At 40.6% G+C, this 24474-nt stretch overlaps 2 protein-coding genes across 2 annotated transcripts in view; one reads left to right on the top strand and one right to left on the bottom strand.

Moving 5' to 3' along the window:
• Nucleotides 1-1511: 1511 nt before the first annotated feature.
• LOC135704057 (mitochondrial coenzyme A diphosphatase NUDT8) lies at nucleotides 1512-2393 on the top strand. Its single transcript, XM_065225476.1, has 2 exons — nucleotides 1512-1848; nucleotides 1914-2393. The coding sequence occupies exons 1-2, from the start codon at nucleotides 1572-1574 to the stop codon at nucleotides 2333-2335; spliced, it is 699 nt and encodes a 232-aa protein (XP_065081548.1). The 5' UTR covers nucleotides 1512-1571; the 3' UTR covers nucleotides 2336-2393.
• A 10891-nt stretch (nucleotides 2394-13284) lies between these two features.
• Clic (chloride intracellular channel protein 5) overlaps nucleotides 13285-24474 on the bottom strand; it is a 144599-nt gene continuing 133409 nt past the window's right edge. Inside the window, exon 6 of the mRNA XM_065225513.1 lies at nucleotides 13285-14054. Coding sequence (XP_065081585.1) covers nucleotides 13974-14054 — 81 coding nt within the window. The 3' untranslated portion in view covers nucleotides 13285-13973. The remainder of the gene's footprint in view (nucleotides 14055-24474) is intronic.

A 24474-nucleotide genomic window follows, 5' to 3' on the forward strand; every position in this document is an offset into this window, starting at 1 on the left:
TGATAGTTCCTTCCGCTCTGCACACTTCCGACACTCGTCGTTAAGATTCGATCGGACTAGCTGCATCGTTACCTCCCCATCCGGTCGAGCTACTAGAGTTGATGCAGGTAGTGGTAGGATTCCGGCATACTGCGAAGAACCATCGCAATCTTCAATTTTCCGCCAACTCGACTCCCGCGTTCTGCAGCTGTTCGAAAAGCACATCCATTTCTAACAAGTGCTTCTCAACATTCCCCTCTTCTCCTACTTTCATACCGCCCAGCCGGATGAGAAGTGACAGTTGAGATGAAGCATTCTTCTTCTCGTGATACTGCTTTAAGGCATCCCACACTTGTTTGGCGGAGCCGCAATCTTTAATAAGAGGATTTTGACTAGGCTCGATGCACAATCCGATCATTGCTCGTACCTTTCTGTCCGCTTTCGTCCATGCCTCCGTGACAGGATTCACTGGGGTATTCACTACCACATTCCATAACAGCTTCAGCATTTTCGCCAATAGAATCATCTTCGGGAACATCTGGAGTCTCCGTCGTAAGCGCTTGTCATTTGAAAACATCTGCAATCACCTTCGAAAACGTCTGGAGCTTCCGTCGAGAAGGTTTCGAATCATCTTCAGGAACGCCTGGAATCATCTTCAGGAACATCTTAAGGAACGTCTGGAATCATTTTCGGGAACGTCAGGAACATCCGTTGGAAACGTTTCAAATCTACGTCAGGAACGTTTGGAATCATCTTCAGGAACGTCTGGAATCAGCTTCGTTAACGTCTGGAACCTTCGTCGGAAACGTCTCAAATCTCAGTCAGGAAAATTTGGAATCCAAATCAAAAAGGTCTGGAAACATGTTAGGTAACGTCTGGAACCTAGGTCGGGAACGTCTCAAATCAAAATCAGGAACGTATGGAATCCGAATCGGGAGCGTTTGAAAAATCCATCGGAAATGTCTGGAATCTCCGTCTGGATTGTCTGGAATCATCTTCGGGAACGTCTGGAATCTCAGTCGTAAATGTTTGTCATTTGGAGACGTCTGCAATCATCTTCGAAAACGTTTCGAATCATTTTCAGGAACGCCTGGAGTCAGCTTCAGAAATTTGTGGAATTTATGTCGAAAACGTCTGGAATCATCTTTTAGAGAACGACTGGAATCATCTTCCAGTGGTCCAAAATTGATGAAATTTAGGATTTCGGTTCCATTTGAAATTTACATTACGAATATGCAATTACCTCAATACCCCTATGGAACCCAATAGACAGTACGATTTATTGCATGCACTCTACGGTTTTTTTTACGGGATCTGTAGTCCGAACAAGCCATAAGGTAAACACATTTCAGACATCTACCCTAGTTACATTCACTTAAGTATTGCATCGACGTACCCCCCCATCTTCTTTACCGATATCGAAAGCTTTCGCTACCATCCGCAAGAGCACCGCCGGCGCGGGCATCATTATCCGGAACTGTCAAAATCAGCTGATGCAATCAAACACAAAACAAACTCTTGTGCAACAATCGAACACACACCCCCCGATAACACCGGGTCCTCTCTGCGGCCTTCCCCATTCCAATGCAAACATGATGACCACCACCGCTAGGCTGCTTGCCATCCGGCAGTACAGCACCACCGATGTATCCACTCTACTTCACCCTACGCTCCTAGCCAACAGCACGGAACAGCAGAAAATCATAGCCAACTTTCAGGCCCTTCCCAAGATCCGGCTCAACAGTCAACCGCCCGCCAAACATGCTGCCGTTCTGATCGCTCTCTGCCTAGTGGACGGCCAAGTCAGTCTTCTCTATACCCAACGGTCGGTCAAGCTGAGCCAATTCCGAGGGCAGGTATCGTTCCCAGGTTCGTTTTGCGACTTTGATCCTTGAAATTACAAATATATGAAATCCATACTTGATTCCCACCAGGTGGCATCAAGGACCCAACGGACGCCAACTACGAGGCGTGTGCCACTCGTGAAACCGAAGAGGAAGTTGGCATACCTCGGGACCGGATCCAGGTGTGGGGATGCGGCAACGAACTGGTACCAAACTTTGGACCGGCCATAACGCCGGTCGTCGGAACGATCCAGGACTACAGCACGGCTCTGCTGAAGCCGAATCCCGACGAGGTGCAAAAGGTTTTCACCGTGCCGATTGAAACGTTTTTGGCACCCGGCAATCGACGGCATACGCAGTTTCGGGCCGGTTATACGGTGCCGGTATACCGGGGAGGAGAGGAAGTGGTCTGGGGAATGACCGGCATCATTACGCATTTGTTCCTGTCGGCGCTGCTACCAAAGAATGTCTACTCAAGAAGGATACCGTTCCTTAAAAAATATGACCGGTGACTGTAATTTATAGCCTAGGCTTTCGAGCGTTGTTATGAGTGGTTGTTATAATTATAATATTATGTGAACATTAGTTGATTAGGACGAATATTTAATCAAGCTTTGCACTATCATTTCGGTGACTAATCCCTGAAATTTTCAATTCTTCGACTGCCATATGGTATTTGTGAATCTGGCGTAAACTTGTTAATTTTCCAGAGGAAGTAGATCAGAAGACTTCCAGAATAAGTCCACAATTTGGACGTCAACTAAGCCAACCCTGGACGGTTTGGTTTGCGTGGAAAGCCTGGAAAACATTCCAACCAAGTTCACAGGACTTTGAGGAGAAAGTTAAGGACAAGTCCTGATGACTTTCAGGATAAATCCGAGGTGCTAGCAGAGAGCTTCCAGAACGAATGCAAAGGACTGTTACGGTATAGGCTTACAGTGGTAATTAGGACATATTCAGTTGACTGTTACGGTGGAGACAAGACCTTAAAACTTTTAGGACAAATCTGAAGGAATTCCAGGGCAAATTCGGGTGACTTTCAAGGTAAATCTTCAGAGGACTTCATGACACGTCCGGAGTACTTTTAAGAGGATAAGTATGGTGGACTGTACCAAAGAAGAGGACTATCAGGACAGATCCAAAGGTCTTAAACAGCCGGTCCTCTACACTTTTAAGGCAACTCTCGTAAAACCGCTGATTGTGGCACTCTGAAAGCAAGGTTTATGGACAGGTTTTATGCGTTAAACACAAGCTTCACAACCTTTTCTTGTAACTTACATGTTCAAAATACTATTGTAAAAGCTAATGATTTCATAATCCAAAAAATATTTACTATAGCAAACTGAATGCAAGCTACTTTACTTCTAGGACAGGTTAGGAGGTTTCCCAGAAAAAGTCCGACACACTTCAAGAATAAATCTGGAGAGCAAGTCCCAATTATGTCCAGAACAAATTTAATCCATTTTCAGCATTAGTTCGGAAAACTTTCAGGATATGCCTGGGCATTTCTAGGAATAAGAATTACAGTACAAGCGCATAGAACTTCCATGAAAAATTCACAGGTATTACGAGAAAAAAAATCTACAAATCTTCCAACGTACGATAAGCCGTTTCTCACATCAAGTCCAGAAGACTTCCAAAGAAGTCCGAAAAAAAACTTCAAGGACAAATTTGGAAGACCTCTAGGACAAGTTAGAACGACGCGTTCGAAAGACTTTGAACAGGATATGTTACTTCTAGGTACAATCCAGACGGACTATCAGGACGGATTCAGAGGTAATAAAGGAGAAGTCCTCAACACTAGCAAGTATGGGAATCTTCTAGAGCAGGTTCAACGGTTTTCCAAGTCAAATTTTGAAGACATCCTAGACAAGCCATCTGAAGCCATCTTGAGGACAAATTTGGATGACTTCCAGAGCAAATGCAAAGGATTTTAGTGATAATCCGGAAAACTATGTCTGCAAGTTTCCAGGAACAAATCCGAAGGATTTCAAGGGCAACGGCAATGAAAAATTCGCAGATCTTCCTGGAAAGCCCTCGGAGCTTCAAACACAGGTGTAGCCACTTCTCACGGTAAGTCCGAAAGACTCCCGAAAAAATTAAAGAACAAATTTGGAGGACCTCTAGGACAAGTCAGAATGATGTTTAGGATTAGTTCAGAGGTCGCCATGACGCGTCCGAAGGACTTTGAACAGGATATGTCTGGATTACTTCCGGGTAACTCTGGGAATCTTCTAGGCCAGGCTCAAAGGTTTGCCAAGTCAAATCTTGAAGATATCCAAGATAATCCATGAACCCATCCACGACAAGTCAGAGGCACTTCAAGGACAAATTCGTATGACTTCCAGATCAAATGCAAAGGATGTTAGGGCTAGTCCGGAAACTTCCAGGATATGTGTGGAAATCTCCACGAACAAAAATGGAGGATTTCCAGGGTAAGGGCAACGAAAAATCCGTAGGTTTAGTAGTTTCCCTCAGTAAGTTCCAGAAGTCTTCTAAAGAAGCCCAATAAACTTCAAGGACAAATTTGGAGGACCTCTAGCACAAGTCAGAATAACGTTTAGGATTAGTTCAGAGGTCGCCATGACGCGCCCAAAGGACATTGAACAGGATATGTCTGGATTACTTGCAGGTACAAATCTGGGAATCTTCTGGGGCAGGCTCAACGGATCTCCAAGTCAAATCTTGAAGATATCAAAGACAAGCCATGAAACCATCTACGACAAGTCAGAAGCACTTCAAGGGCAAATCTTGAGGACAAATCCGGATTACTTCCAGATCATATGCAAAGGATTTAAGGACTAGTCCGGAAAACCTCGAGGATGTCTGAACATTTCCAGGAACAAAACCAGAGGATTTCCAGGACAAGGACAACGAACAATTCACATATCTTCCAGGAAAAGCCCACGAAACTTCAAACGCAGGTTTAACCGTTTCCCACAGCATGTCCAGATGATTCCCGAAGAGGTCCGAAAAACTTCACGGACAAATTTGGAGGACCTCTAGGACAAGTCAGAATGACGTTTAGAAAAAGTTCAGAGAACCTCATGACACGTCCGAAGGACTTTGAACACGATATGTCTGGATTACTTCCAGGTACAAGTCTGAGAATCTTCTAGGGCAGGCTCAACGGTTTGCCAAGTCAAATTTGGAAGACATCCAAGAAAACCAATGAACCCATCCACGACAAGTCAGAAGTACTTCCAGGACAAATCTTGAGGACAAGTCCGGATGATTTCCAGATCAAATAGAAAGGATTATAGGGATAGTCTGGAAAACTTCTGGAAATATGTCTGGTTTCCAGAAACAAAATCGGAGAATATCCAGGGAAAGGGCAACTAAAAATCCGCAAGTCTTCCTGGAAAAGTCCGCGGAACTTCAATCGCAGGTTTAGTCGCTTCCCACAGCAAGTGCAGAAGACTTCCAAAGAAGTCAGAAAACTTTCAAGGACAAATTTGGAGGACCTCTAGGAAAATTCAGAAAGACGTTTAGGATAAGTTCAGAGGTCGCTATGACGCGTCCGAAGGACTTTGAACAGGATATGTCTGGACTACTTCCATGAACAAGTCTGGGAATCTTCTAGGGCAGGCTCAACGGTTTTCCAATTCAAATCTTGAAGACATCCAAGACAAGCCATAAAGCCATCCAGGACAAGTCAGAAGCAGTTCAAGGACAAATCTGGTGGACAAGTTCGGATGACTTCCAGATCAAATGCAAAGGATGTTAGGGCTAGTCCGGAAAACTTCCAGAATATGTTTGGAAATTTCCAGGACAACGGCAAGAAATAATTCACAGGTCTTGCAGGAAAATTCCACGAAACTTTAAACGCAGGTTTAGCCGTTTCCCATAGCAAATCCAAAAGTCTCCCGAAGAAGTCCGAAAAACTTCATAGAGAAATCTGGAGCTTCTTAGGGTTTTAGGGCTTTGACTTTCCGGAGAAGTTCCAGGGCTAGCTTCGAAGACTTCCAACATAAACCCAGATAACTTGCAGGAAAACAACCGAAGGTCTTCCAGAGTTCGAATAACTTCCTGGTTTTCTAGAACACGTCCTGAAGACTTCTGTGAAAAGAACGGAAAATGTTAATGACAAATTCAGTCCTCCATTCTCAGTAGGACAAGTTCAAAGGATATTCAGGACTAATCCAAAAGACTATCAGGACAAGTTCGCATAACTTCTAGGATAAATGTGAAGGAATTTCAGGAAAAAAATCTTCCAGTATTGGTCCAGGCCAATTTTAACTATTTTTCAGAACAAATCTAGAACTTCTGTTGATCTTCTGGGGCATGTTCGAAGAACATCCACGGTAAATTGAGAGGGTCGTCAAGACAAATCCAAACGAATTTTAGAACACATCCAAATAACTTTCAAGGACAAATCCAGGGGACTGTCTGAACAACCCTAATAAAATTTGTTTGGTTATTTGGTTAACAACGTGTTCGGGGTATCATCCGAACCATTTGTGGAATAGTTCTATAATTTGGGTTATCGTTCCTTTAGGATTTTATTTTATTATGGAAGTCCAGATATATTCCAGAGTAGTCTCAGTAGGGCAAGTTCAGAATATTTGGTGAAAATCTTCCCAGAGATGACATCCCGGACAAATTCGGTTTACGGTTTTACAGCTCAGGTTCAGAAGACTTTCCGGAGAACTTCCAGGGTTAACTTCGAAATCAGAACGTTACGTCCAGAAGACTTCTAAGAAAAGATCGGAAAATGTCAATGACAAATTCAGTCCTCGATTCTCAGTAGGACGAGTTCAAAGGATATTCAGGACTAATCCAAAAGATGGTCAGGACAAGATCGGATGACTTCTGTGAAGGAATTTCAGGAAAAATCTTCTAGTATTGGGTCAGAGAGCCTCCAGGCCAATTAACGCGATTTTTCAGAACAAAGTTAGAACTTCTGGAGCAAGTTCGAAGAAAATCCACGGTAAATTCAGAGGGTCTTCAAGTCAAATCCAAACTGATTTTAGGACACATCCAAATAACTTTCAAGGATCCAGGGGACTTCCTGAACAACCCTTATAAAAAAAAATCATGGTTATTTGGTTAACAACGTGTTCGGGTATCATTCAAACCATTTGTAGAATAGTTCTATCATTTGGGTTATCGTTTGTTTATGATATGTTTTTTTTTATTATGGAAGTCCAGAGATATTCTAGAATAGTCTCAGTGGTTTTCTAGGGCAAGTCCAGAATATTTGGTGAAAATCTTCCCAGAGATGTCATCCCGGACAAATTCGACGGATTTTCAGGATAAATCTGGATCGATTTTACGACATATGTGGGTGACTTCCAGAAAAATAAAAAGTTCCAAAGAACATCCAGGAAATCCAAGAATTCCAAGACCTTCCAGGACAGGTCCGGTTTTCCAGCTCAGGTTCAGAAGACTTTCAGGACAAATCCAGAGAAACTTCAGGCTTCAAACACTTCCAACATTATCCCAGATAACTGGTAGGAAAAATCCGAAGGTCTACCAGAGTCCGGAGAATTGTCTAGGTAGCCTTAATGGTTTTCCAGAACACGTCCTGAAAACTTCTATGAAAAGACCCGAAAACTTCAAGGACAAGTTCATTCCTCCATTCTTAGATGGGAAACTTCAAACCATATTCAGGACTAATCCAAAGGACTATCAGGACAAGTTCGGATGACTTCCAGGGTAAATCTGAATGACATTCGGGAAAAATCAGTAGGTCTCCCAGGATTGATCCAGAGAACCTTAGATATTTTTAAAAATAAGAATACTTTTTGGGCAAGTTCGAAAAAGTTGAAGTTCAAATCTGGTGAACTTCTGGGGCAAGGTCGAAGAACACCCACGACAAATTCAGAGGGTCTTCAAGACAAATCCGAAGGAATTTGAGGACATATCCAAATTACTTTCAAGAACAAGCCCAGAGGACTTCGTGAACAACCCTAATAAAAATGTGTGGTTATTTTGCTTAACGACCCAAGTAACAATTGTGGTTTTATGAGGGTTCTGTAGACCATGATTGAGACTTGTGGAATGCTTTAAAAGCTCGATAAAACTTGCAATGTTACTTAGGGACGTGTCCAAACCATTTGTGGAATATTTCTATCATTTGGGTTATCGTTCGTTTATCGTATTTTTTATACTATGGAAGTCCAGAGATATTCCAGAGTAGTCTCAGTGGTTTTCTAGGGCAAGGCCAGAATATGTGGAGTATAAGTACATATGACATCCCGGACAAATTCGGTGAATTTTCAGGATAAGTCCGGATTGCTTTTAAGACATATGCGGATGATTTCAAGGAAAAGAAAAGCTACCGAAGAACATCCAGGACATTAAATAATCGCCAGAGCTTCCAGGACCGGTCCGGATTTACAGCTCACGTGTAGAAGAGTTTCCGGACAAGTTCGGAGAACCTGCAGGTCTAGCTTCGAAGAGTTTGAACATAAACCCTGATAACTCCGAAGGTCTTCCAGAGTTCGGAGAACTTCCTGGATGGGCTTAATGGTTGTTCAGAATACGCCCTGAAGACTGCTATGAAAAGACCAGAAAACCTCAAGGACGAGTTCAGCCCTCGGAATATTCAGGACTAATCCAAATGACTATCAGAACAAGTTTGGATGACTTCCAGGATAAATGTGAAGCACTTTCAGGCAGTTCAGTCCTCCATTTATAGTTGGGTAATTTCAAGGGATATTCAGCAATAATCCAAAGGACAAGTGCGGATGACTTCCAGGATAAATCTGGAGGACGGTCAGAAAAAGTCAGCATGTCTTCCAGGACGGGTTCAGAGAACCTCCTGGCATATTCTAGTTTTTTTCCAGAACAAATCTAGAATATTTTCAGGAAGTTCGAAAAATTGTAGAACTTATCTGGTCAACTTCTAGGGAAAGTTCGAAAAGCATCCAGGATAAGGGGTGGGAGGGGCCTACTTAATGACTTTCAAAAACAAATCCAGATGACTTGCTGAATAAGTCAAGAGATATTTCAGAGTAGCCTCAGTGGTTCTCTAGAGCAAATCCAGAATATTAGGAGAATAAGTCCAGATGACTTCCAGGACAAATTCGACGAACTTTCAGGATAAATCCGGATTGCTTTTAGTAAAAGAGGAAGTACCGAAGAACATCCAGGGCACATCCAGATAATTTTAAAATCAAGTTCTCAAGACATCCAGGATATGTCCAGAGAACATCCGGAACAGAATAAATGGTTTTCGAAAGCAAGTCCAGAACATATCCATGAAAAGATAAGGAGACTTCAAGAATATGATCAAGCCCGTTGATTTAGAGGACCTCTAAGTCAAACCTGGAATATTTTCAGTAAATGATCACAGAAGTTTCAGAGTAAGACCGAAGGACTACCATAACTCCGAAGGTCTTCCGGAGTTCAGAGAACTTCCTGGATGGGCCTAATGGTTTTCCAGAACACGTCCTGAAGACTGCTATGAAAATACCAGAAAACTTCAAGGACGAGTTCAGTCCTCGGAATATTTAGGACTATCAGGACAAGTTTGGATGACTTCCAGCATAAATAAGAAGGACTTTCAGGCAGTTCAGTCCTCCATTTATAGTTGGGTAATTTCAAGGGATATTCAGCAATAATACAAAGGACAAGTGCGGATGACTTCCAGGATAAATCTGGAGGACGTCAGAAAAAAATCAGCAGGTCTTCCAGGACTGGTCCAGAGAACCTCCTGGCATATTCTAGTTATTTTCCAGAACAAATCTAGAATATTTTAAGGAAGTTCGAAAAATTGAAGAACAAATCTGGTGAACTTCTAGGGAAAGTTCGAAGAGCATCCAGGGTAAGGGATGAGAGGGGCTTGAGGACAAATCCGAAGGAATTTTAGGACATATCCAAATGACTTTCAAAAACAAATCCAGAAGACTTGCTGAATATGTCAAGAGATATTTCAGAGTAGCCTCAGTGGTTCTCTAGAGCAAGTCCAGAATGTTTGGAGAATGAGCCTAGATGACCTCCAGGACAAATTCGACGAACTTTCAGGATAAATCCGGATTGCTTTTAGGAAAAGAGGAAGTACCGAAGAACATTCAGGACACATCCAGATAATTTTAAAATCAAGTTCTCAAGATATCCGGAATATGTCCAGAGAACATCCGGGACAGAATAAATGGTTTTCGGAAGCAAGTCCTGAACATATCCATGAAAAGATAACGAGACTTCAAGGATATGATCAAGCCTGGACTTCCTGGCATATTCTAGTTATTTTCCAGAACAAATCTAGAATATTTCCAGGAAGTTCGAAAAATTGTAGAACAAATCTGGTGAAGTTCTAGGGAAAGTTCGAAGAGCATCCAGGACAAGGGATTGGGAGGGGCCTGAAGACAAATCCGAAGGAATTTTAGGACATATCCAAATCCAGAGGACTTGCTGAATATGTCAAGAGATATTTCAGAGTAGCCTCAGTGGTTCTCTAGAGCAAGTCCAGAATGTTTGGAGAATGAGCCCAGATGACTTCCAGGACAAATTCGACGAACTTTTAGGATAAATCCGGATTGCTTTTAAGGAAAAGAGGAAGTACCGAAGAACATCCAGGACACATCCAGATAATTTTAAAATCAAGTTCTCAAGATATCCGGGATATGTCCAGAGAATAAATGGTTTTTGGAAGCAAGTCCTGAACATATCCATGGAAAGATAAGGAGACTTCAAGGATATGATCAAGCCCGTTGATCAAATTTAGAGGCAAACCTGGAATATTTTCAGTAAATGATCACAGAAGATTCAGAGAAAGAGCGAAGGACTACCATTACAAATACGAAGAACTTAAACCCGTCAAGATTTCGAAGAACTTTCAGTACATGTTCATAAGAAACTCCCGCGCAAGCCCAGGGGACTTCCAGAACAAATCCGGAGGGTTTTGTGGACTACTCTTGAGAGCAGAAGCAGAAAGGACGAGTGCAGAAGGGACATGCAGGATATGATCTGATAAAATATCGGAGGAAGTCAGCAGGACTTCCAAGATATTTCTGAAGACTTAGAAAAAGTTCATCAACAAGCCCAGAGAACCTAGAAGGATTGACATCCAATTCCTAAAGGACTTGTTGGACAATTCCGGACAAGTTCCAAGACAATTCCAGTTAGCTTTCAGGAACTATTCGAACAATATTTACGAAAAGTTCGAAAGACTACCAAGATAAGTCTGGAGAATCTCTTGGAAGAAAGTCCAAGAAGACTTCGTAAACAAGTCCGAAATATTTCGGCAACAAAATTTGAGGACTTTTACTGTGTTATATCTAACTTATAATGAATAAATGTTGTATCCGCGGGGCACTTCCAGAAAAAAAACCGGATTACTTACTTGCTTAAGTATCCTGGGTGCCATCAGTGGATGACCTCCAGAAATAATCTGGGTACTTCCAGAACAAAAAGGACTTATTTTCAAGAAAATAAAACAAACAGGGTGGTCTTTGCTGTTTTCAATGGACAATTCCAGACAACTAAGATAAGTTCGAAAGACTTCCAGAATAAGTATAGAGGACTCCCATGACGAACAGAAGAGTTCAATACTTCCAGGACAACTCAAGGGAACTTTCTGGGCAGTATTTTTTAAGGTAAATTAAGAGGATTTTTCGGAATATTTTAAATAAATTTCAGGATAATTCAGGAGGACTACCAGGATAACCTCGGACGACTTCTTGTTTTTAGGGCAAGAGAATTTTCGGAGACAAATTTTGGAGCGAATCCGGAGGATTTCCAAGGGTAAACATTAAGTGGGAATTCAGATTTTCCGGGCAATGTCCAACCTGCTGGACAAGTCCAGATGATGTTGGATTATATTTGGGGGATTACTTGGGCGAGCTCAGAGGACATCCAAGAGCAGTTCAGTAATATCTAGAAAGTTCACTGATCGTACCAGCATTTTATTTAGGATTACCTGGCAAAATTAAGGCTATTTAATAAGATATTAAGGTGGAAGTGACCTAGTGAGTAAATGAAAATTTTAAAAATGGTATTCTCTGAGACATTACTTCAGATTGCAAACAGTACTCGTCGACTGAGGTATCAGAGATTAGCATTTTTGAAGTTTTGATTTACACACTAGGTCACTTTCACCTTAAAGTGTGATTCCCAAAACTTTCCAAGGACGACGTAATCGTTCAGTGAATTTCCATAAAAGGGCATGGTGATCAAACTTCTTGGACAAGCTCAGTGGACTTCTAAAGTAGATCCAAAAAACTTCTAAGACGTGTTCCAAGAACTTCTACGGAGCAGGTTAGAAAGTTTCCACATCAAGTACTGGTCTTGCAGGAAACAGGGACAGTTCACAAGACTATGTGAGCTTATTCGGAGGACGTGTATGACTGTTTTTAAATCTAGCTCATTTATTTGAAAGGCTCAATCGCGTTAGCTTTACGGAGCCGATAGATCATTGATTCGTAGCTAAATTTGCTTAATGCTAATTTACTTCGGCTTACCCGATGTTATCAACGTGTAGGACTTGTTCGAATGACTGAAAAGGGATTATTTTAGACTAACCTCACCCAGAACTTCCCCGAATAAACAAACTTCCATGGTTCAATGTCCTTTTGGCGAAAGAACTTTCAAGGAAAATGAGCAAGGGACAGTTCAAGTTCTGTAGTTCCGGCTTCAAGGGCTGTGAAATTATCAAACTACAAAGCAGTTGCCCAGCAACCTAACGCCGAAATCGTGTCGAAAAAAGATTTACCTTTATTACACTGCGCTTTGCCTATTTCATATTATGCTAATATAAAACAAGTTGTAGTAAATAATTTACAACAAAAAAGTTATAACTTCCCTTTCAAGTGTTTATATACTCGCACAGATAAAAACGGGTCCGAAATGGGTCCAATTACAAATAAGAAAAGAATCGAAGCTTGATTCGTAGGCATATTTTGTTTGTTTAAAACTATACTTTGCGGGTCGGTTCTCTTTGCCCGCGTCTAATTCTTCGGGGGAAAAAAGAAAGATCGAAGACAACATACCGAGAAGACTGGCAACTCTGCCTAGGGACAAAGGCAGACCGAATTCGTTCGGAACTTTTACCTTTGAGCGATAGATGGCGAGATGGTGCCTTCTTGATACGTTGTTTGCGATTAGATACCATTTTCATTTATTTACAACTCAACTGCTTTGTTTTGATTGAATCCTGCTTATAGCAACTAACTTCTTTTTTTTTTGAATAATTAGTTAAAGTTAAAATCATACATGGACTGTGATTTCCGCGCTGCAGTGCTGGTTTCGATCAGTCAGTGTGTATGTGTGTAAAGATTCGTTGATTTTGTTTCTACTGAAAATTGCTTGATAGCATAAATTTAGGAACGAACAAAAGGTGTGATGGTAGCGTAAGGAAGAGGCGAAAACAAAACCGAAATTTGTACCAATTTTCAGAACAGTTTTTTTTAAGACAATAGTAAGGCATTCTTTTAAAGGTTCTTTAAACTACATTGCTACTAAACATCAAAAGCGATTTAAAACAAGTATAAAACATTGATGCACTTTTTCTTCTCTCTCTCTCTCGTTATCTCTCGCCCTCTCTCGTATCGCACATTGTTGTGGTTAAGCCATTTGTGTCTTTTCTCTCGATAAATCAACCGTAACTACTTTAGACTTCTTTTTTTTTCTAAAAAAAAAGGAAAATTACAAAAAGATACAATAAACAACGAATTTATCTCCATTAAGCTCTACTTAGAATTAAACTTTACATTTGTTTTTCTTCTTCCGGTGTTACCACTACTATTTTCTTCCCATAAGTATTTCACTAACACCACTACTTCCCACCCGAATCCGCTTTTCTGTTTTCTTTTTTCTTTTTCTTTCTTTGTGTGTGTGTGTTGGAATTCTCAACCGATTCGGTACTGATGATGGCCATCGCGAAACAAAACAAAAAAATTAACCAATAGAATTACTGTTATATTATAGGATCATCATAATAATTATAGTAAGGCGTCAGGCGAGTTCGGTTGGCAGCACTGCTGCCGACCGTTGATTTTCGTAAGATTGTGTGTGTGTATGTGTGTGTTTTACTCTTCTTACTAGAAAAAAATGGGCTCATGTAAATCGTTATCAAAATTGTGTAATGCGTAGGTATGTATTGCAATTATTTTATCATTCCGGCTGCTGCTGCTGCTGTTACTGTTACTGTTGTTGATTATTTATAATATTACTGTTTGATTTCATAAATGGTTCCGCACCGGAACTCTAGTGGTCATTGAGGTCGATCGGAATCGATGTGGTGAAGGTTGGCGTTTCCAGTTCCTCGTGTTTCTTCATCTTCAGCATCTGTTTAAAGGGGAATTGGAGGCCAAGAGGCAAAAGCGCAATGGGAATGCGGAGAAAAGGTTTCGATTAGAATTGTATGCCAACTAAGCACTAAACCTATAGAAGCAACATATAATCTTAAACCGAGAAAAAAAAGCATGCATGAGCACCAGGAAATGTACCGACCCGAGGTGACAGAAGAGATGTGAGGAAGGTTTGATCGAAAGGAAATGGTGGATGAAAAATATAAACCGAAGAAGAGTAGAGTGGAGTTTCAGTATGCCTGAAACGTCAAAGCAATAGAAAAACTAATAGCAGTGTTGCCAATCTGAACCGGAGAAGAGTTTGATCCGACGGGACTAGGATAATTGGACTTTTTAGCTTCAGTGATCATTGAATTATGTAAACAAACATAGGAATTGATCTGTCAATGGAAACAGTCACCCTGACAGTTTATGATTGTCAAACTAAACGCTTGTAGCTTGGTCATACTGATGTCGTTTTCGTATAGAACATACACACCAGAACCGCACCGACCTACTCCGAAATTATTCAGGGTGTAGACATCTGGTGTAAGTTTGTTTACCAACAAATTATTTTAAGCTGCCTGACTGATTTGTGTCCAGATTTTTTCGTGTTCAACCTTTAAGTAATCAGAACCACGTTGGCCAGATACGGACAAAAATAAGTTCATTATGGCCATATTACGTACTCAGGACCTAGGTGTGGCGAAGACGTAATAGTTTTCGAACTAATGAATCGAACCAGATATTTATTGCTTGGAGATCATACAGTGTATCTGAAAATTGATCGTACAGGTGAACTTAAATTTAAGAAAAACGGCTCTAAAAGCACAAGTTAAATAGATACGTCTTTGGCAGCTAACTCAGCATACATCTATCAATTATTGGTTCAGTATTGAGCATATTTGGTTGAGTTTACAAAAAGTTGGAACAATTTAAGAAAAACGCCTGTTTCTTGAAAAAACCTTATTTTCTTCAAATAAAATGAAGATAGCTTCTCGAAATTTTGCTGATTTTTAGTCGTAATAAAGATCATTCATATGCCACTAATTTTACTAAAATTTGTCCACTAGGTAAAAAAGTTGAATATCGAGCGTTTTACTCAAATAAATCTAACTTCATACAGACTCTTCCAATAAACATTTGTTCAACCACCAGCCACAATTTAAAAATATATATCTATTCACCATGTTTCAAAAAATTGTCCTGTACACCAGTGCACCCCAGCCTACTACGATGAATGAGTAGTCTGGAGTGACTTCGCCAGACCTAGCTCAGAACCATGTTGGTCAAATCCGAACTTGTTCCTGAAGTTCTCGTCCCAGCTTCTCTGAAGCTCTCCTCCAAACTTTTCTGAAGTTCTCCTCCAAAGTTCTACGAAGTTCTCCTCCGGACTTCTCTGAAGTGCTCCTCCGAACTTCTCTGAAGTTCTCCTACGAGCTTTGAAGTTTTACTCTGAACTTCTCTGAAGCTCTCCTCCCAGCTTATCAGAAATTCTCCAAACTTCTCAGAAGTTCTCATCTGAGCTTCTCTAAAAAAATCTCTGTGAAGTTTTCCTATGAACTTCTTTGAAGTTCTCCTCTAAGCATCTCCTCCGAGCATCTCTGAAGTTCTCATCTGAGTTTTTCTTTTTACGATTTTTGTGCTATTCATACCATTAAATTACTACGATTTTCTCAAAGTTCTCGTAACTGCCCTGAAGTTACCAAAATTTTCCTGAGCTTGTCGAAACGTTTTTAAAGTTTTTGCCATTTTCTTCAAGTTAACTAAACCGAACTTCTCTGAAGTGCTCCTCTGAGCTTCTCTGTAGTTCTCCTACCAACTTCTCTGAAGTTTTCCTCTCAGCTTCTCTGAAGCTCTCCTCTGTGCTTCTCTAAAGCTCTCAGTGAAGTTTTCCTGTGTACTTCTCTGAAGCTCTCCTCTGAGCTTCTCTGAAGTTCTGCTCCCACCTTCTCGAAAGTTCTCTGTGAAATTTTCCTATGAACTTCCCTGAAGCTCTCCTCTGAGCTTCTCTGAATTTCTCCGCCGAGCTTCTCTGCAGTTTTCCTCCCAGCTTATCCAAAGCTCTCCTCCGAGCTTCTCTAAAGTTCTCTGTTGAGTTTTCCTCTGAACTTCTGCGAAGCTCTCCTCTGAGCTTCTCTGAAGTTCTCCTCTGAACTTGTCAGAACATTTTTAAAGTTTCTGCAATTTTCTTCAAGTTAACTAAACCGAACTTCTTTGAAGTGCTCCTCTGAGCTTCTCTGTAGTTCTCCTCTGAACTTCTCTGAAGTTTTCCTCTGAGCTTCTCTGAAGTTCTGCTCCCACCTTCTCGAAAGTTCTCTGTGAAATTTTCCTCTGAACTTCCCTGAAGCTCTCCTCTGAGCTTCTCTGAAGTTCTCCTCCCACCTTCTCGAAAGTTCTCTGTGAAATTCTCCTCTGAAATTCTCAAAAGTTCTTCTCCGAGCTTCTCTGAAGTTCTCTTCCAAACTTCTAGGAAGTTCTCCTCCGAAATTCTCAAGAGTAGGCGTGCCAGTTTCTCAGAAGTTCTCCTTCGAGATCTCTGAAGTTTTTCTCTGAACTTCCCTGAAGTTTTCCTCCCAACTTCTCTGAAGTTCTCCTCTCAACTTCTGTGTAGCTCTCCTCCCAGCTTCTCTGAAGTTCTCCTCTGAGCTTCTCCAAAGTTCTTCTAAAGGAACCTCCCTTAAATTATCGTGATTTTCCCAAAGTTCTCGTATCTGCCCTGAAGTTACCAAAATTATCCTGAGCCTGTCAGAACATTTTAAAAGTTTCTGCAATTTTCTTCAAGTTAACTAATCCGAAATTCTCTGAAGTACTCCTCTGAGCTTCTCTGTAGTTCTCCTCCCAACTTTTCTGAAGTTTTCCTCTCAGCTTCTCTGAAGCTCTCCTCTGAGATTCTCTAAAGTTCTCTGTGAAGTTTTCCTCTGAGCTTCTCTGAAGTTCTCTTCCCATCTTCTCTAAAGTTCTCTGTGAAGTCTTTTTCTGTCCTTCTTTGAAGCACTCCTCTCAGCTTCTTTGAAGTTTTCTTTTCTGCTTCTCTGAGGCTCTCCTCCGAACTTCTGTAAAGTTCTCCTCTGAGCTTTTCTAAAGTTCTCTGTGAAGTTTTCCTCTGAACTTCTCTGAAGCTCTCCTTTAAGCTTCTCTGAAGTTCTCCTCTGAGCTTCTCAGAAGTTCTCCTCTGAGCTTCTCTAAAGTTCTTCTAATGGAACCTCCCTTAAATTATCGCGATTTTTCCAAAGTTCTCATAACTGTCTTGAAGTTACCAAAATTTTCCTGAGCTTGTCGGAACATTTTTGTTTCTGCAATTTTCTTCAAGTTAACTAAACCGAACTTCTCTTAAGTGCTCCCCTGAGCTTCTCTGTAGCTCTCCTCTGAACTTCTCTGAATTTTTCCTCTCAGCTTATCTGAAGTTCTCCTCTAAGCTTCTCTAAAGTTCTCTGTGAAGTTTTCCTCTGAGCTTCTCTGAAGTTCTCTTCCCATCTTTTCTAAAGTTCTCTGTGAAGTTTTTTTTCTGTCCTTCTTTGAAGCACTCCTCTGAGCTTCTCTGAAATTTTTTTTTTCTGCTTCTCTGAGGCTCTCCTCCGAACTTCTCTAAAGTTCTCCTCTGAGCTTCTCTAAAGTTCTCTATGAAGTTTTTCTCTGAACTTCTCTGAAGCTTTCCTTTAAGCTTCTCTGAAGTTCTCCTCTGAACCTCTCAGAAGTTCTCCTCTGACCTTCTCTAAAGTTCTTCTAATGGAACCTCCCTTAAATTATCGCGATTTTCCCAAAGTTCTCGTAACTGCCCTGAAGTTACCAAAATTGTCCTGAGCCTGTCAGAACATTTTTAAAGTTTCTGCAATTTTCTTCAAGTTAACTAAACCGAACTTCTCTGAAGTGCTCCTCTGAGCTTCTCTGTAGTTCTCCTCCCAACTTCTCTGAAGTTTTCCTCTCAGCTTATCTGAAGTTCTCCTCTGACCTTCTCTAATGTTCTCTGTGAAGTTTTCCTCTGAGCTTCTCTGAAGTTCTCTTCCCATCTTTTCTAAAGTTCTCTGTGAAGTTTTTTTCTGTCCTTCTTTGAAGCACTCCTCTGAGCTTATCCGAAGTTTTACTCCGAGCTTCTCTGAAGTTTTCTTTTCAGCTTCTCTGAGGCTCTCCTCCGAACTTCTCTAAAGTTCTCCTCCGAACTTCTCTAAAGGTCTCTGTGAAGTTTTCCTCTGAACTTCTCTGAAGTTTTCCTCATAGCTTCTCTAACGTTCTCCTCTGAGCTTCTCTAAAGTTCTCAGTGAAGTTTTTCTATGTCCTTCTCTGGAGTTTTCCTCCAAACTTCTAGGAAGTTCTCTATGAAATTATCATCTGAACTTCTCAAAAGTTCTCGTCCGAGCTTCTCTGAAGTTCTCCTCTGAAATTCTCAGAAGTAGGTGAGCCAGATTATCAGAAGTTCTCCTCCGAGATCTCTGCATTTTTCCTCTGAACTTCTCTGAAGCTCTCCTCCGAGCATCTCCGAAGTTCTCCTCTGAGCTTCCCTGAAGTTTTCCTCCCAACTTCTCTGAAGTTCTCCTCTCAACTTCCCTGTAGCTCTCCTCCCATCTTCTCTGAAGCTTTCCTCCGATCTTCTCTGGCGTTCTCCTCCGAGCTTCTCTGAAGTTCTCATCCGAGTTTTTCTTTTTACGATTGTTGTGCTATTCATCGAAGCTCCCTTAAATTACTGCGATTTTTCCGAACCAGGGTGCCTTCCATTCATTTTGGCTAAAAAAATGTTTTATGAAATTATGGAATGATAAGATATTATGATAATATTCTGTATGTGTAAGTAAACGATTTTCTGATCGGCTCTTCACGAAAAGTGAAGAGCGAGGAGTGAGATAAATGGCGAAATCGATTATTGCGACTTTCATGCAAGTAGTAAATCACTTTAGAAAGTACTGAATCACCTTATTACCTTGTTTTTCCTTTTAATTATATCACTAATAGTAGTTGAATTAAAAGGTTAAACAACGTAATAAGGCATACAGTTATTCTTTTAAAACGCTCAATAATCAATTTAGGATACACTCTAGAAAAGTTTGAAATCACCTCAGAAAGCATTGAATCACTTCAGAAATGTTCGGAATAACTTTTGAAGTACGGATTGAATATTTTCCTAAGTGATTCCGATAATTTTTGAAGTGATTTAGATCTTTTAGAAGAGCTTAATAACTTCTTTGAAGTGATTCAGTACTTTCCGAAGTGTTTCCGAAAATTCAAATCATGATTTTACAAAACCACAAGGGACAGCTCTATGGGGTTGTACGCAATAGTGACGTAGGACTAAGTGGTCTTATATAATAAATCTTATTTGTTAACTGCAGCAGGAGCTTGTGTTTTGTGTAGGAATAGGAATTTGAGCGGAGTTCTCCCTGTTAACAGGCATGGAAAATCATTTGCATTCATTTCATACATTCATTTACATTCATTTGCCTCTAACTTTTTTGATCAACAGCATTCCGCAAAATGATGTATAGAATTTTAGTAAGTTTTGTTATTAGCTACAACTTTTGTTCATAACTCAAATCTGTATCTCTTATGCATCACGAACTAGAGCGGGCAGAACTTGTTACTGTTTTTGAGTGATTGTAAAATACATTCACTGGAAAACAGTAGTGGCTTCTGTTCGCTCTGGTTCGTCATGCATAAGAGATACGAATTTAACCTGCAAACAAAAGTTGTTGCTAATAACAAAACCTACATAAGCTCTATATATCATTTCGCGGAATGCTGTTCAAGAAAAAAGTTAGAAGCAAATGAATGTAAATGAATGCACGAAATGAATGCAAATGATTTTCCATGCCTGCCTGTTAATACTCTAACGCTTGACATAGATGGCCCACAGCTTGCAGGCAGCCTTTCGTTGTGTACTGGAGAACAATGTTCAACGCCAAGCGCCGAAAGCACTGCTGCTGCTGCTGCTGCTGATGTCGATGACCGGACACCACCACACACGGTGATTGGAGCTGAATCCGATCAGCGGTTGAGGGCAGCCTTGATAGCTAGATGCTTGCGGGGAGCCTTTCGTTGTGTACTGGAGAACACCACCTCTCACCACGCGGTGATTGAATTCAACTTTGAAATCTGTGTTAGGGAAATCGCTTTTCGCAGCCAGCGGTGATAATTTTAATTATCATAGCAACAGTTGCAGATTCGCGAAATTTTCAATAGATGTATTTTTAAAATGATGAGGCCTTAATTTTAAGAGATGCGTAGGAATATTTCTGATCGATTGGTGATAAAATTATTGAAATTGGTCCAGGGGCAGCTGAGTTATTAACGTTCAAAATCTTTCATAATTTTGTTACTTGTTCCATTTTCGATTTTCACAGAGTGTACCCCTATATAGAAATCACAGACGTAGTCCTACGTCAAAACTCGGGCGGTAATGGCCTTATTCTCAGTCCACGGCCACGCTAGCTCTCTCGGGTATGTTCCGATGCCCCGGAAATGTTACGCTTCTCCGGGGAAAGTGTCCAATTCTCAACAAGAACGAAAACCCGTCGTGCGACATATTAAACTTCATGATTTTACAAAACTTATAGAGTCTACACAAACCTTATAGAGTCTACACTTGTCGACAACTACTGAACATGCAACAGTAAAAGCGACAAGATGACAAAAAATGAACGTTCTCACAAGCACTCTTATTAGTTCGCAAAGGTAATCAAACATTAATTAAATTATTTAAGAATTGACGCGTGAGATTTGCGTGAATCTAGAATACTATCTCTATTCAACGTCTTGCGAGGCGACATAAGCCAAGCATAATCGTAAACAAACAGGAGGAGCTGTCAAATCATCAGAGCTTCAATAAAACACTGCACGTCAAACCTAACCTCTCTTTTTGCCGCCCTCTTTTCACCTTTCTCCATGAGAATGAAAAAAAGATAGTAACGAATGGAGACCAACACAAACTCAGCATAACTGTCATTATTTGCGGGTAATGAAAGGAGATGAGAAGATTTAGGTTAGGTTTCGCGTAGTGATCTATATGAAATTTGACTTCATTCGAGTTGTTTGCAGATGGACGACGTTTCAGTCCTGTGTGCCAAATGTGTTCGATTGCCATTTTTATCTGTATAGTGACGCAAGTTTTGAATGCGAGAGCATCATCGATATTGCATCACGGAAATTGGCCATTTCCCCGACGGCATCGTAACATTTTCGGCGGCACTGGAACATGCCCGGGAGATCCAATAAAGCCATTTATTACTGAGGAGAATTTTAAAGCAATTCCTAGGAAAATTAAAAGAAAATTGCATTCGGAGGATAGTTGCGAGAAGTATTCTAACCGTATTCTTGTGATATTTTTTTAGAGAATTCAGAGAAGCGTTCGAAGTGAATTTCTGAAATAATTCCATGACAGTTTCGGGAGAATACGAGTGAATGATGAGGAGAACTCCAAGCGAATTTTCATGAGAAATCTCCGTTGAATATGTAATGGACTATTATGAGGTCTTCACAACAACTTGAAAGTTCCCAAAATATTCCTGAAGTTAATGAAACTGCCTTGATGTTGTTTGTAGTTTGAGAAACTAACCTGATGCTCACAATACTTCGCATCATTGTTTTTAACTTCTCTAATTTTTTTCGGACTTCCTAGAGTTTCCACAATTTTTTTAACGATCATGAATCTTCTCTAAAGTTAATCATATCGTCCGGCCATTTTCCACCGAGATGGCGCTGTTCCACTGGTAGGAAGTGATAAAAATCCCCATATAGACATTGAGAGAAGTGGGAATAATTCACTTTCGGTGCATATTCAGGTCAAAAAAGTGAACGACAACCTAAATAATTTAGTCAGGGACTTTGTCGTTCACTTTCTTCCCGGAAATTATTGTTAAAAAAGCTACAATTAAATAAAAATGATTTTTCCCCATACCGTTTTACCTGCTTTCTCACCAGTGCGCTTTGAGAAAGTGAAATTTGAGAGAGAAAATTTTCTCTCACTAGTTAAATTTCTCAGCATTCCATGTATTTTGATGACACTCTATTTGTGATTTCCCTCTCACAGACTGCAAAATAGAGTACCTGTCACTGCAAAATATATCTGGTACCTCTATATATGCATTTTGATTAACATCCGAAGTACCTCCTTTTTTACATATTCTACACAAAAGTTACTTTCTGCCCTACCCCAATTCATAGAAATCGATGGGAAATCCTGCGAGGGGTGAGCTATTTTGTGTGCAGAATGTGTAAAAAGGAGGGACTTCGGATGTTAATCTAAATGCATTTGTAGAGGTACCAGACATGTTTTGCACTGCACTGTCCTCTGTGAACAATTTACGGAAAACAGATTATGCGTGGTTTCTGATAGATGTCACCTCCAACAACAGCAGTGAAATCTGATGGAAAATGAATGCAGAAGCTTGACAAAATGATTGTTTCACTGAATTTCTCGAAACTTTTTTAAAATGTATGTAATATCTTATTTTCTATATTCTTTTAAAGTTTCACTACTAGAATACTGAAACAAAAAGAGTTTTACTGAAAGAAAAAAAAAAATCAATTTGTTTAAAAAAAAAGAAACAGTGACAACATAAAGTGCCCACTTTAAAAATCTATATGTTTTCGATAAGTTTCCATCGGAAAACCCCTCGATTGTTTATGTTTTGATATCTTGACATGTTTTGAAGCAAACGGCTCGACCTGGTGCATTTGTTCAGTGATCGAATTTGATTCAGTTGAAAAAAAATGGAGGACGCAGTGATTTCGAAAGCAATTCCCTTGTGTATCCGAAAACGGTGAATCGCAGCGGACTGTCGCTAGGATGTACAGTATCAGCAAGGCAGCAGCGGTTGGGAAAATTCTTCTGAAACTAAAACGTTCGGATCAGTGGCGGATCGCCCTGGTAGAGGCAGGAAGCACAAAACTGATGCGAGAACGGACACCAAGATGCGCGAAGTCAAGAAAAACCCGAAGGTAACTGTCCACGAAATCCAGGAAACCCTTCAGTCGAACTGTTCGTCGCCGTCCCGTAGCACAGGGGTTGAATAGCAAAGTTACCCGGAAGCGCCCATTTATCAGCAAGGCAAACAAAGCCAAACGGCTTATGTTTGCTAAGGAGCATGCTGATAGGCCCCTTGAGTTCTGCAAAACGGTTCTCTGGACGAACGAATCAAAATTCGAGCTATTTAACCGAGAGCGGTGGGTTTGTTTCAGGAGTGCCACATCCAAGGCACGGTGAAGCATGGAGGAGGAAATGTGATAGTCTGGGGGTGTTTTTCGTGGGGTGGAGTGGGAAGCCTCGTGAAAATCGACGGGATAATGAAGGCAGATTTCTACATCAACATCCTGCGGAAAAATCTGGAGGTTTTGCTGATCCAGACGGGCCTTGAAGAGAAGTTCGTATTTCAGCCGGGCAACGATCCGAAGCATACTGCCAAGAAGACCAAGTCTTTCTTCCGGTATTGTCTGAAAAAACCGCTGGATTGGCCTCCAAAAAGTCTGGACCTAAACCCTATTGAGAATTTGTGGGCGATTCTCGATGGCAGGGTTGACAAAACGGGAACCTAAAAAACCTGGTGGAGAGCTGCCAGAGAAATTCTCTGAGCAAACCGAAACTTCCGGAAACTTCCGGAAATTCTTGAAATTTGTTTAAGGTTTCTGCAATTTCCTTGAAATTTTTTTAACTGCCCTTTAATTCTATGATCTGTCGTGATGTTCTCGGAGCTTCCCTAAAGCTCTCAATTCTAATGAAGATCTCGTTTCTGCTTTAAAATAAATGGAATTCTCGTGAACACATTTAAACTTCCTTGGAATTCTCGGGATTTCTGTGAAGTTCCTGAAATATTTCTGGAGTTTTCGTTAATTTTCTGAATTTCTCGGAACATCTTAAGGGTTCTCGATTTTATTTCAGCACACCATGGAATTATCCTGAATTTGTCTAAACTCACGCTTATAGATTTTTAAACCAATCCAATAGTCTGGGCTAAAGTTTCGGGGAGTTCCGCTTAAGATCTCTGGAATTCCCCAAAGATCTCTAGATCTAGTTCAGGGCCGGTAGCGACCACTGCTGTCAAAAATAGTGACCATGTTGAAGAAATAAGTGACCAAAAAGTGACCTAAGAGAAAATAAATTTTTGATGTTTTAGACTTATTCAACAAGTATCTCAAAAACACTTGTGTATGGTATAAACCTTTAAAACAAAAGATTCAATAGAATGTTTATGGCCAAACCTACGGTGTTAGCCAGGGTGTTTACTAACTGCGAAAAACTGGAAAACCAAATTTTAATGAAAACTCTGAAAATTACTGAGGAGCACACCTCCTTCAGAGCAACGTTCCAAGGGCCTTCTTAGGATTATTTTATAAAGTTGTGGGAGAAAATTAATCCGGAGCATAAGTCCTTGGAATCTGTTTTGAAAATACTAAAAAGAGGATTACAATTAAATATGAGAATAACTCCAGAA

This window comes from Ochlerotatus camptorhynchus, unplaced genomic scaffold (assembly GCF_037179485.1).
Source record: "Ochlerotatus camptorhynchus isolate MF236.1 unplaced genomic scaffold, CSIRO-AGI_Acam_v1.1 ptg000230l, whole genome shotgun sequence".
Classification (NCBI taxonomy): Eukaryota; Metazoa; Arthropoda; class Insecta; order Diptera; family Culicidae; genus Ochlerotatus; species Ochlerotatus camptorhynchus.